This window comes from Eumetopias jubatus, unplaced genomic scaffold, assembly GCF_037043125.1.
Source record: "Eumetopias jubatus isolate StellerSeaLion01/CBP00866 unplaced genomic scaffold, mEumJub1_p1.0 scaffold_7, whole genome shotgun sequence".
Classification (NCBI taxonomy): Eukaryota; Metazoa; Chordata; class Mammalia; order Carnivora; family Otariidae; genus Eumetopias; species Eumetopias jubatus.
In genome coordinates this window covers 84,308,764-84,321,986 of record NW_028274813.1, presented here as the reverse complement: position 1 = coordinate 84,321,986, position 13,223 = coordinate 84,308,764, and the positions used below count along the sequence as shown (strand labels likewise).

The 13,223-nt window shown below is 36.3% G+C and overlaps 1 protein-coding gene across 5 annotated transcripts in view; it reads right to left on the bottom strand.

Annotated features, from left to right (window-relative positions):
• The window catches only part of GANC (glucosidase alpha, neutral C), a 69,962-nt gene that overhangs the window by 35,181 nt on the left and 21,558 nt on the right, over positions 1 to 13,223 (bottom strand). For all 5 annotated transcript variants that reach the window (XR_003607678.2, XR_015768544.1, XR_003607680.2 and 2 more), the window contains 5 exons: positions 7,791 to 7,836; positions 4,732 to 4,798; positions 3,232 to 3,328; positions 1,998 to 2,178; positions 1,623 to 1,776 (listed from right to left, as the gene is read on the bottom strand). Coding sequence is in view for 2 of the 5 variants with exons in the window: in XM_088024736.1 (XP_087880862.1) it covers positions 1,623 to 1,776; positions 1,998 to 2,178; positions 3,232 to 3,328; positions 4,732 to 4,798; positions 7,791 to 7,836 (545 nt within the window). In the remaining 3 variants the exon portion in view is untranslated. The remainder of the gene's footprint in view (positions 1 to 1,622; positions 1,777 to 1,997; positions 2,179 to 3,231; positions 3,329 to 4,731; positions 4,799 to 7,790; positions 7,837 to 13,223) is intronic.

Sequence of the window (13,223 nt, the reverse complement as noted above, 5' to 3'; positions counted from 1 at the left end):
TTCCAACTTCATTTTTTGCTGGTGGCTATCCAGTTGTCCCAATACCATGTGTTTAAGAGACTATTCTTTCCCCATTAAATGGTCTTGAAGCTTTGTTGAAATCAATTGGCCGGGGATGTACAGGTTTATTTTTGGACTCTCAATTCTTTTCCTTTGGTCTACATGTCTATCCTTATGCCAGTACCACACTGTTTGGATTACTTTAACTTTATAATAAGTTCTGAAATTGGGAAGTATGAGTCTTCCAACCTTTTTTTTCCCAGGATTGTTTGGCTATTCAGGCCCCTTGCAATTCCACACGAATTTGAAGATCAGCTCTTTCACTTCTTCAAAAAATGACCACTGGAATTTTGGTAAGGATTGCAGTGAATCTATAGATTGCTTTTGGTAGTACTGTCATCTTGACAATATTATGACTTCTAATCCATGAACATGGGATGTCTTTCCATTTATTTAGGACTTCTTTAATTTCTTTCAGCAATGTTTTATAGTTTTTAGTGTATAAGTCTTTCACCTCCTTGGTTAAATATATTCCTAGGTAGTTTATTTATTTATTATTAGTTTTTAAAGATTTTATTTATTTTTTTGATAGAGACACAGCGAGAGAGGGAACACAAGCAGGGAGAGTGGGAGAGGGAGAAGCAGGCTTCCCGCAGAGCAGGGAGCCTGATGTGGGGTTCGATCCCAGGACCCTAGGATCATGACCTGAGCTGAAGACAGATGCTTAGCGACGGAGCCACCCAGGTGCCCCCTCCTAGGTAGTTTATTCTTTTGGATGTTATTATAAATGGAATTGTTTTCTCAATATTTTTTAGATTGTTCATTGCTGGTTTATAGAAACACAACTGATTTTGTGTTTATATATCCTGCAACTTTGGTGAATTTATTTATTAGCTCTGGTAGTTTTTTGTGGATCCTTTGGGATTTTCTAACATGTTGGATCACATCATCTGTGAATAGAAATAATTTTACTTCTTCCTTTCCAATTTGGAGGCCTTTTATTTCTTTTTCTTGCCTAACTTCTCTGGCTGGAACTTCCAGTACAGTGTTCAATAGGAGTGGTGAAAGTGGGCAGACTTGTCTTGTTTCTGATCTTAAGGGAAAGCTTGCAGTCTTTCACTCCTGAATAGGGTAACTGTGGATTTTTCATAAATGCCTTTTATCATACTGAGGAAGCTTCCTTTTATTCCTAGCCTTCTGAGAGTTTTTATCATGAAATAGTGTTGGATTTTGTCAAATGCTTTTTCTGCATCAACAGAGATGATATTTCACATCTTTTAAAGATAAAATACTTTAGTGCTAATGGCAGTGGTATATTTTAATGGAGAAGAGAACATAGAAAAGTTCAGGTTGGGACACTGATTATCTGAGATAAACGCACAGAAAGCCCAGGGCTTAAAGGCTCCAAGGAAAGCAGATGGAGAATATTAGGGATTAGAGAGTGGAGAGTTCTAGGCCCAGTACAATATTTTACCAAGCTGAATGGGATGAAGGTGGGAGGAGAATGCCTGCTTCTTGAAAAGCATATAAATTCTATATGGTGTACAACAAATATTAACTTACAGTGATGATACATGCAATAGAGGAAATATAATAGAAGAGGCTGACACTTCCACAAGTACCTGTAAGGTATGAGTACTGCTTGAAGACATCAGAAGGCGTAGGTCCTGTCAGCAGAAAAACATCAATGATTCCACTCTCTGACATCCAGTGCACATCAGTTCGACATCTGACCTTTTGTTTAGCTGCAACAGGGCCCATCTGGGTCAGTGTGTACTAGAAAAAAGAATGGAATGAAGTTCTGAAAAATTTCCCTCTAATCTACAGTATATAAGTATCATCCATATGTAACTAACAGGTACATATTATTAACTTTCACTGATTATACTGCAAAGACTTTGGTGGCAAAGAATTGTCACTACAACGCCCAGAGCTATGACTACATTGGTTTTCTTTCTTATGTACATATGACATGCAGCCATGATCCATAAGCTCACCTTTACTGCAGGCTCTGTATTGATCTCCACCAGTGTTTCGGAGGCATTGAGCCAAAAAATGCCTAGAGTCCTGCCGAGTTTATGGGCCAGGAGATAAGGCACTGAACCATAAATGCCCATTTTGTCATGTATTTTATATCCATAGACATCCAGGTTATAAAGACGGTAAGCATCGCCATCACTGAGACACACAAAGATGGACTATCAGTTAGAATCACAAATATATTATTAATGAATAGTATAGCTCCATTCTCCCCTGCAAACACTTGAGTCCTATGCATCTTTCAAGGCTCAACTCTCACCACTTCCCTAATCCAACCACAGTTAATATGATTCTCCTCCTTTGATTCCTTTGGCATCCCCTCCTGTGACAACTGGCATGCATGGTCTCGTATCTTAGATATCTTTTCTGAGGATCTCTTGTGAGGTGAGGACTGTTTCCTGTGAATTCTCCACAATAACAACTGCACAGTAGATATAACTGGCAAACTTTGTATTTCTCTGCTGCTAAAACAAAATCACCGATAGTGTCCTAACGCTTCCACAGTGCTGAGTAGGGAAAGATGGGGAACTGAATTGGGGTGGGGAGCCCAAAGCTTGGCTTGGTGTGTGAGCAGCAATTTCTGATTCACTTGTTACTACACCCCCCTGTTGACCTGTTGTGTAAACAGCATCTGAACCCAGCAAATTGATCAGACTCTGTTTCTCTTTGGTTTGGCTTCCTCTTAGTCTGATGCCTCTGGCATTTACTTGTCAATAGTGTTAGTTTGAAATGATCTCTCTGAAAGAATCAAAGGTGACATGAGATGCCACACTTTTCCATTCTCTGAATCACTGTCCTTTTTTGGTAAAAGTCTTTTTCTAGGTCAGTGATTTTCACAGGAACTCCCAGGTTCCACAGAGAGGCCTTGAGGGGTGAAAGCAAAAGCCGGGGAGGTGGTGTGATGAAGCTCTTTCCCCTACTTCAACCATAATAGTTCCATATTTTTACTTCCTCTGTAGATTTTAGGTTCAGCATTACAGTTTTATAATTCTCAACTTTTTGCCAAAAAAAAAAAAGAGATAAAAATTGAAAACCACTGCTCTTAAAGTTCTTAAAGATCTACAAGCATTATCAAGGAGGAAGAGCCTAGGCACATACTGGCCCAGGCTCGGAAAGCTCACATATTTTCCCTTCAAAGTTTTCCAGTCCAGAAACCAGAGCATCCTATAAGAATTTTTGTTTTCACTTTACCTCGTATTTTTAAGTTGGTGTGATTCTGCATGTTGCGGGATCCCGTAGAGATGCTCAAATCCATGCAAGGAGAAATCCAAACCAACGGAGGCAGGACCTGAAGGGATGAGGGTACTGAGTTTTGCTTCTCCGTGGGACAATCAATTAAGGAGACCTACTTACCTATGAGTGTAGCACGATGACTAGACTGGGGATCTAGAGACCTGAACTTGCCCTGATCAGTCAGTAAATCACGTGTGTGCCTTTTCTGTAAGATGTTACATTCCGGTACTGTGGGGATACAAACATGCTCAAGGCAAAGTTCTGGTCACTTATTAGTGTTTCCTTATCTATGTGCTGAAGCTCTCTGTGTCATTTATGGTAAATCTCCTTTTCTATCTGTAAAATATGCCTATGAAGCTTTAGATTTTTTTTCTAATCTAAATTTTCCTAAAATGTATCACATGCTTCTTCACATTAGGAAACAAAGGATATTGAGCAATTTTAATTTTCACTAGATAGAAGACTGGGTGTCTTCTTATGATCATTTATTCTTACTGCATTCAGGAACTATAATGCCAAGGGCATCAGAAAGATCTTTCCTGGCTCCTCAAAATACCCCTTCCCCGTGATTGTAGATATGTAAGTTTTTTAAAACTAGAGACAAAGTCCTTTAACCATTATTTTAGATATGGGAAAAATGCAAGTAACTAGGAGAAATAACAGACTTAAATTCACTCTTAGGTAAAAGTATTTGACATGAAATGGTCCTTATTTAAAGGAATTTATGGAAAGGGGGTGCTATAGAGAAGGTCAAATAGATTATGATATTACAGAAAGGAAAGCCTGATGGCCCCCCTACTTATACATTTTGGACATGTTGTCAGTCCTGATCATTATGCTAGGCTATAGATATAGATGCTAGAACAGAAATTCTCAAGGTGTTAGGGAAGACCTGTTATCCTACTGGTAGGAGGGAGGAGGAAAGTATTTTTTCCAACTCTATAAGCCCCAAGTATCTGAACTGTATATCCTAAAGAGACAAACTCCACCCCCGACACCCACTATCACTAAGTCTAGTGAGAAATGTCACAGATGGGCATGTGATACTCATGTGAATGATGGGGAGGCCTGGAAAAGGTTGAGAACCAATGGCTTGCAATGTTGGAGCTAATGAGCTCTAGAACTTCACTTCTCATCACCTGACTCTCATAAGAATAGAATGTGGAATTTGTGGCTGTCTGATATACTGAGTAGTACCAGCAGTGTGCTGACCTAGGCCCCTAACATGAGACCATCAACTCCATGAGGACTGTATTTCTCTTACATACCCCACAAAAGGTACACATTCACTATTTCTCTGTTGCAGTGCATTAGAGAAGAATAGAAGACCCAAATCTGAGATTTCTGTTCCCCTTACAGAAATCACTTGTTTGGGTGGAAGGTTCAAGAGATTTTAGGTAGCGATATTTAGCCATTTTGGCAGGTTCTCCTTTAATACTACACCAATTTCAATTTTACCATTAACTTTGACATCCACAAATTTTCCGAATTTCTCCTCCCACAGGCCCAGATCCTCTTGGTCTTCCTGATGGCATAAAAAAAAGGAGCAAATTGAGTTTATACACTGCAACAAATGTGGTTACCACAATAGCATATTTGGATTGTTAAAAGATCAGACCGAGAAAGTATCTTTTAAAAGACCTGTTTGTGATGTCAGTATATGTAACAAATTTGATGTGTTTTATATAAACGCTAGTAGTCATCCTCCTTATGAACTGCAGCTGACATGAATATAATTTTTTATTGTGGTAGAATAGACATACAATTTACAATTTTAACTATTTTCCACTTTAACGATTTTATTTATTTTTTTATTTTAAATAATCTCTATACCCAACGTGGGGCTTGAACTCATGACCCTGAGATGAGGAGTCACATACTCTACAGAGCCAGCCAGGGGCCCCACCACCATTTTTTTTCATTTTTACCATGTTAAAGTGACATTAAGTACATTCACATTGTTGTGCAACTATCATCCATCTCCAGAACTTTTATATCTTCCCAAACTGAATCTCCATACCCATTAAACAATAATTCCCCATACCGTCCTTCCCCAGCTTGTGACAACAACCATTCTACTTCCTGTATGAATCTGACTACTGCAAATATCGCATATAACTAGAATCATGTAGTACCTGTCCTTTTGTAACTGGCTTATTTCACCTAGTATAATATCTTCAAGATTCATCCATTTTGTAGCATGTGTCAGAATTTCCTTCCTTTTTAAGGTCGAATGATAGTCCACTGTATGTATATACCACATTTTATGTGTGCATTCATTTGTCAGTGACTCTTGGGTTCTGGACTGCTTTCATGTTTTGGCAACTGTGAATGATGCTGCTAAGAACACAAGCATACACATATTTGTTTGAGTTCCTGCTTTCCCTTTCAGATATATATCCATAAGTGAAACTGCTGGACCATATTGTAATTCTATGTTGAATTTTCTGAGGAACTGCCTCACTACTTGATATAAGTATCTTTACATAGTCCAAAATGATGTGAAAAAACTGAAAAATGCAGTCTTCACAGAAGTCAGATTTTTAAAAAAATTTTTTTTCTTGTAAACATGTAAGGCAAAATAATTAGAATCAAATAATTTGGGTCAAAAAGCAAACATTTTGGATGAGATGGGTACTTCTCCACCCTGCTCAGTTAGCCAAATTACATGAGAAGTCAAGACTGCTCAGGTTCACAATCTTTTGATGTAGAGCTAATGAATTTTCTTGGCTTTATAAGTTTCATTCTTCCTCTCTGGTAGAATGAAAAAGTTTTCTAGAAATTGTGTGTGTGTGTGTGTGTGTGTGTGTGTGTGTGTGTGTGTGTGTGTGAGTGAAATGCATGTTTCTTTTAAAAAATGAGCCCCATGCCCATTTCTAGGTGGTCTCTTCATAATTATAAGCTTCTGTAAAGTGAGCCTCTATGTGCATGTGTGTTTAAATCGCATTCTTAATGTAGGGACTATTATCCTTGGGTCTGTGGATGGGCTTTAGAGTATGTGAACTCCCTCAAACAGTATGGAAATTTTATTGTACAGAGATGGTTCATAGCTTTCATCAGATTCTTGCAAGGACATCTATGACCCAAAACCACTATCTAAGCTATCTAAATCTTTTTTTTTTTTTTTAAGATCTTATTTATTTATTTGACAGAGAGAGACACAGCGAGAGAGGGAACACAAGCAGGGGGAGTGGGAGAGGGAGAAGCAGGCTTCCCGCTGAGCAGGGAACCCAATGCGGGGCTCGATCCCAGGACCTGGGATCATGACCTGAACCGAAGGGAGACGCCTAAAAACTGAGCCACCCAGGTGCCCCCTCTCTAAGCTATCTAATTAGAGGTCTCCCCAAAGCTGATTGGACATGTTGTCACAAAACTGTGTGAAGCTATGCCTTAGTTGTCCTTCTCGATTTGAAAATGGAAGAAATATTCTCATATTCATCAGCATGGGTCAGTTTTCAAGAGGAACAAGCATGTCCTTACTGCACTGGAAATATTTTTCACCATTCCTGGTGGCCATACCTACTGTCAGGGATCCTTCAAAGATGCATGTCGCTTTGGATGAAGAGAAGATTTCTGGAATGCCCATTTTCCATAATTCAGCTAAAATAATCTTTTAAAAACAGACAGCAGACCACATATCTCTGCTGCTTACAACCTTTCTAGGGCTTTCCTTTGCCCTTAAAGTCCAAAAAGGTTAACAAGACATAGAAGAATGCCAGCTCCACGGTAATGAGGGACTTTGATTTATTCAACGATACATCACCATTTCCTCGAACCGTGCCTGGCATATAGGAAATACTCAACAAATCTTTGTTGAATGCAAGAATTATTACAAGACTTTCCACAGAATTGCCCTGCCTATCTCTCTGGCCTTGTTATACAGCACCTTTACCTTTGTTTTTCTTTATCCTACTAAAAAGTATATATATTTTTAAAATGTCTTCAAATGTGCTCCTTCCTACCTCAAGGTCTTTGAATATGAAATTCCCTCTATCGGAATATTCTTTTCCCACCTTCTGACTAGCTAATGTATCCCTGTGCATCAGTTTCTGTTGGAAAATCATTTCCTTCAGGAGGTCTATCTTGACCCTCATCTTGGTCAAGTTCCTTGTTATATTCTCCTATGGCACTCTTTTTAACACTCCTCATGCTTGTACTTGGTCAGTGTCCATCTTTCCTATTAGATTCTAAGATTCATGAGGATAGGCTGGGATTTGTTTTACTCACTGCTGATTCTCCTTGCCTAGCATAATTTTTTGAGCTGGCACAAAAGCAGGCACTCAGGAATTACCTGTTTTATGAATGAATGAATGAATGAATACATGAATAGACAAATGAATGAAAGAATGAGATGACAAGGTGAGCAAAAGAGATAGGTAGTCCCATTTATATGCAGTAGAGTATTTATCAAGTACCCATCTGTGAGAGGAAGGGAAGAACAGAACCATTACATTCCACATCATGGTAATGATGGTGAAAGAGATTTAAAAAAAGCTAAATTGCTCAATCTTGATTACCTGAGAAGCATCAACTGATGTGTCCTCCTTATTTTCTTTGGCAGCTCTGTTTTAATATAAATAAAATTGTTTCACTCATGGGAAGACTGACAGAATTTTGTTCAATGATAAAGATTTTAATTTCCAAATTTTGAGACCCCATAAATTATATCTTTTAACTTACTAAAAATAATGTCATTACAAAAATAAGTTTATGAAATTGAACATTTATGATGAACATTAATCCAACAGCTTGAATTATTAAAATGTAAATATATTTGAATTTTCTTGTTTACCCTTAAATAATTTTATCAGTTTTTTTTATTATACATGTAATACATAATCCATCAATGAAACAAACATAAGCAAGCAAGGTAGAACACAGCTGCCCTCACCCAATTTTACCTTAGTACAGAGCAACATAATGCACTGTCTTCCAAAATGATTGTGACAACTTATTCTATCATATACAGTTGGATTTGAGGGCTCATTTCTCCCCATTCTTAACAATACTGGATGTTATACACTTCTAAAATCTTTGCCAATCTAAAATTTTAGAAAAGACTTTCCTGCCTCCTGACAGTGTTCTGATGGAGTCTCAAAGTTTTTACTTTAGCTGCCCTATCAATGCATTGATTAGCATGGATTTTGTAAAATAGGATTTTAAAAACTGGAATGTAATTTGTTAAAGAGAAAAAACTCATTTTCTTGAACAAAAAATTTTTTTAGAAAAGACAATACATTTTCAATTTGAATTTCTTTCATTAAAGCTGTAAACTACCTTTTTATACATTAAATGGTACTTCTATTTCTTCTGTGAATTGTCTATTCTCATTATACATTAATTTTTTAGTGTAAAATAAAGTATGAATATGGAAGGGTATAATGTAAGTTCAGAGGTTAAAGAATAATATAAAGTGAACTGTGAACCCACATAAGCCACAGAGATGACTTGTTCCTTGGGAGTTCCTGTGTGCCTCTCTTCAAATGCATCATCTACCTCCTCCCCTGACCCTTCAGAGGTAACCACTTTACTCAATTTTGTGTGAAACCATTCCCTTGCTGTTCTATATAGCATTCCCACAAGTGTATGAGTCCTCAAACATATATTTGGTTTTGCCTTTAAAATTCTTTTTATACAAATAGAGATGTACTGTAACATACTTTTTTCACTTTTATTTTTTTATTTTTTGGGGGGAATCTTGTTTTAATTTGCAATTTCCTAACGATATATGTTGAACATCTTTTCATGTGCTTACTTGCCATCTGTATATCTTTTTTGGTAAGGTGTCTGTTCAGCTTTTTGGCACACTTTAAAGTTTGGTGTTCATTTTCTTATTCTTGAATTTTAAGAGTTCTTTGTATATTTTGGGTAGCAGTCCTTTATCTGATGCATCTTTTGCAAATATTTCTTCCAAGTCTGTGGCTTGTCTTCTCATTTTCTTGACATTGTTTTCCACAAAGCATTAGTTTTTAATTTTAGTGAAGCCCAATTTATCAGTTATTTCTTTCATGGATCATGCCTTTGGTGCTATATTAAAAAATCATCACCATACCCAAGGTCATCTAGATTTTCTTCTATGTTATCTTCTAGGAATTTTATAGTTGTGTATTTTACATTTAGATCTATGATCCCTTTTGAGTTCATTTTTGTGAAGGGTATAAGGTCTATGCCTAGATTCATTTTTGAAATATATTTTTTATTCAGGTAAAATTTACAATGTCATATTAGTTTCAGGTGTGCAGTGTAACATTTCAACACTTCTATACATTACTCAGTGCTCATCATGGTAAGTGTGCTCCTAATCCCTTTCACCTATTTTACCCATCCCCATTCCGACCTCTCTTCTGGCAACCACGAGCTTACTCTCTGTATTTAAGAGTCTGGGGTTTTTTTTTGTTTGTTTTTTCTTTTAATTTGTTCATTTGTTTTGTTTCTTATATTCCACATATGAGCGAAATTATTAGGTATTTGTCTTTCTCACACTGACTTATTTCACTTAGCATTATACCTTCTAGATCCATCCATATTGCTGCAAATGGCAAGATTTCATTCTTTTTTTACAGCTGAGTAATATTCCAGTGTGTGTGTGTGTGTGTGTGTGTGTACATACATACACATACCACCCACCACACACATATATACCACATCTTTATCCATTCATCTATGGATGGACACTTGGGTTGCTTTCATATCTTGGCTATTGTAAATAATGCTGCAGTAAACATAGGGGTGCACATATCTTTCTGAAATAGTATTTTGTTTTCTTTAGGTAAATACCTGTAGCCAACACTACTTATTGAAGATACTGTCTTTTCAGGAACTGTATGCTCCTGTTTCCCTTGTTGAAGATTACCCGTATATGCATGGATTTATTTCTGGACTCTATTTTGTTTCACTGATCTATGTTTTTGTTTTTGTGCCAATACCATACTGTTTTGATTACTATAGCTTTGTAGTATACTTTGAAATCAAGGGACATGATACCTCTAGCTTTATTCTTTCTCAAGATTGCTTTGGCCATTTGGAGTCTTTTGTGGTTCTATACATATTTTAAGATTATTTGTTCTATTTCTGAGAAAAATTTCATTGGTATCTTGATAGCGATAGCATTCAATCTACAGACTACTTTGGGTAGTACGGATGTTTTAACAATATTAATTCTTCCAATTCATGAGCACAGTGTATCTTTCCATTTATTTGTGCTGTCTTCGGTTTCTTTCATCATTGTCTTACAGATTTTAGAGTTCAGGTCTTTCATCTCCTTGGTTACATTTTATTCCTAGGTATTTTATTCTTTTTGATGCAATTGTAAAATGGGATTTTTTTTTTTTGAAGATTTTATTTATTTATTTGACAGAGAGAGACACAGTGAGAGAGGGAACACAAGCAGGGGGAGAGGGAGAAGCAGACTCCCCACAGAGCAGGGAGCCCGATGCGGGGCTCGATCCCAGGACCCTGGGATCATGACCTGAGCCAAAGGCAGACGCTTAACTGTCTCAGCCACCCAGGCGCCCCAATGGGATTGTTTTCTTAATTACTCTTTCTGATAGTTCATTATTAGTATACAGAAATGCAACAAGTTTCTGTATATTAATTTTGCATCCTGCAACTTTAGTTAATTTATTAATTCTAGTAGTTTTTTTGGTGGAACCTAGCATTTTCTATATACAGCATCATGTAGTCTGCAAATAGTCACAGTCTTACTTCTTTTCCTATTTGGATGACTTTTTTTTTTTTTTTTTTGGTCTTATTGCTGTGGCTACGATTTCCAGTACTGTTGAATAAAAGTGGGAAGAGTTGGCATCCTTGTCTTGTTCCTGTTCTAAGAGAAAAAGCTTTTAGCTTTTCACTCTTGAGTATGATCTTAGCTATGGGTTGCCATATATGGCATTTATTATGCTGTAGTATGTTCCTTTTGTACCAAGTTTGTTGTAAGTTTTTATAATGAATGGATGTTGAATTTTATTGAATTCCTTTTCTGCATCTATTGAGATGATCATATGATTTTTCTTATTTTTGTTAATGCAGTGTATCATGTATCATATTGATTAATTTGTGGATACTGAACCATCCTTTCACCCCTGGAATAAGTCCCATTTGATCATAACGTTTGATTCTTTTAAAGTATTGTTGAATTTGGTTGGCTAATATGTTGTATAGGATTTTTATAACAATGTTCATCATGAACATTAGCCTGTAATTTTCTTTTTTAATGATAGGTAATGCTGGCCTTATATAATGTGTTTGGAAGCATTCATTCCTCTTCAATTTTTGTAATACTTTGAGAAGAATAGGTATTAACTTTTCTTTAAATGTTTTGTAGAATTTGCTTGTGAAGTCATTTAGTCCTGGACTTTTGTTTGCTGGAAGTTTTTGGATTACCGATTTAATTTCATTACTAGTAATTAGTTCAAATTTTCTATTTCTTCTTGGTGTAGTCTTGGAAGACTGTATATTTTAGGAATTTATGCATTTCTTCTAGATTCTATTTGCTGGCATGTAATTGTTTATTGGGGTCTCTTATAACCCTTTGTATTTCTGTAGTATCAATTGTAATTTCTTCTCTTTAACTTGATTTTATTTGTGCCCTCTCTTTTTATTGATGAGTCTGGATAAAGACATCAATTTTATTTATCTTTTCAAAGAACCAGCTCTTCATTTCACTCATCTTTTCTATTGTTTTAAAATCTATTTCATTTATTTCCACTCTGATCTTTATTATATCCTTCCTTCTATGAATTTAGGGCTTTGTTTTGTTTTTCTTAGTTCCTGTAGGTATAAGATCACAATGTTCATTTGAGATTTTTGTTTCTTGAGGTAGGCCCCTTTTGCGATAAACTTCCCTGTTAAAACTACTTTTGTTGCAACCCATAGATTTTGGACTACGGTGTTTCCACTTCCATTTGTTTCTAGGTATTTTTTTACTTCCTCTTTAGATATTAGTTGTTTAGTAGTATGTTGTTTAGCCTCCATGTTTGTGGGTTTTTTCCCCAGTTTTCTTCCTGTACTTGATTTCTAGTTTCTTAACATTGTAGTTGAAAAATATGCTTGATAATGATTTCAACCTTCTTAAATTTATTGACACTTTTGTGGCTTAGTAAGTGGTCTAATCTGGAGAATGTTCCATGTGCCCTTGAAAAGAATGTATATTCTGTTTTTGCATGGAATGTCTGTACGTGCATGTATGTGTGTATAAAGTTCATCTGGTCTAATGTGTCATTTCTTGCTGGATCTTTCCCTTTATCATTATCGTGTGATGGCCTTGTCCCTTGTTACAGTCTTTGTTTTAAAGTCTGTTTGGCCACTTAAGTTCAAGCATATTCTAAATTCACTACATTTTTACTCCTCCCACACCATGTTCTATGTTTTTGAAGTCATATTTTACATCTTACTATTTTGTGTATCCCTTGACTAATTATTCTAGGTCTAGATGGTTTTATTACTTTTGTCTTTTAACCTTATACAAGCTACGCAGGTGGCTGAACCACTACCTTTATTATATGTTTATCTTTACCAATGAGATTTTTTCTTCTATAATATTATTTCTAGTTATAGACTTTTCTTTTCCATTTCTTTTCCATTTCCATTTTCTTTTCCAAATGTTAAAGTCCCTTTAACATTTCTTGGAAGGCTGGTTTCATGTTGATAAACTCCTTTAGCTTTTGCGTATTTGGGAAACCCCTTATTTCTCCTTCAATTCTGAGGAATAACCTTGCCAAGTATTCTTAGTTGTAAGTTTTTCTCCTATCAGCACTTTGAATACAGAATATAAAGGTTACTCCCTTCTGGCCTATCAAGTTTAGGGGTTTCCCTTGTATGCAACTAGTTTTTCTCTTGCTGCTTTTAAGATTCCCTCATCTTTAACTATTGATACTTCCACTGTAATGTGTCTTGGGGTGGGTCTCTTTGGGTTCATCTTATTTGGGTCTCTCTGTGCTTTCTGGACTTGG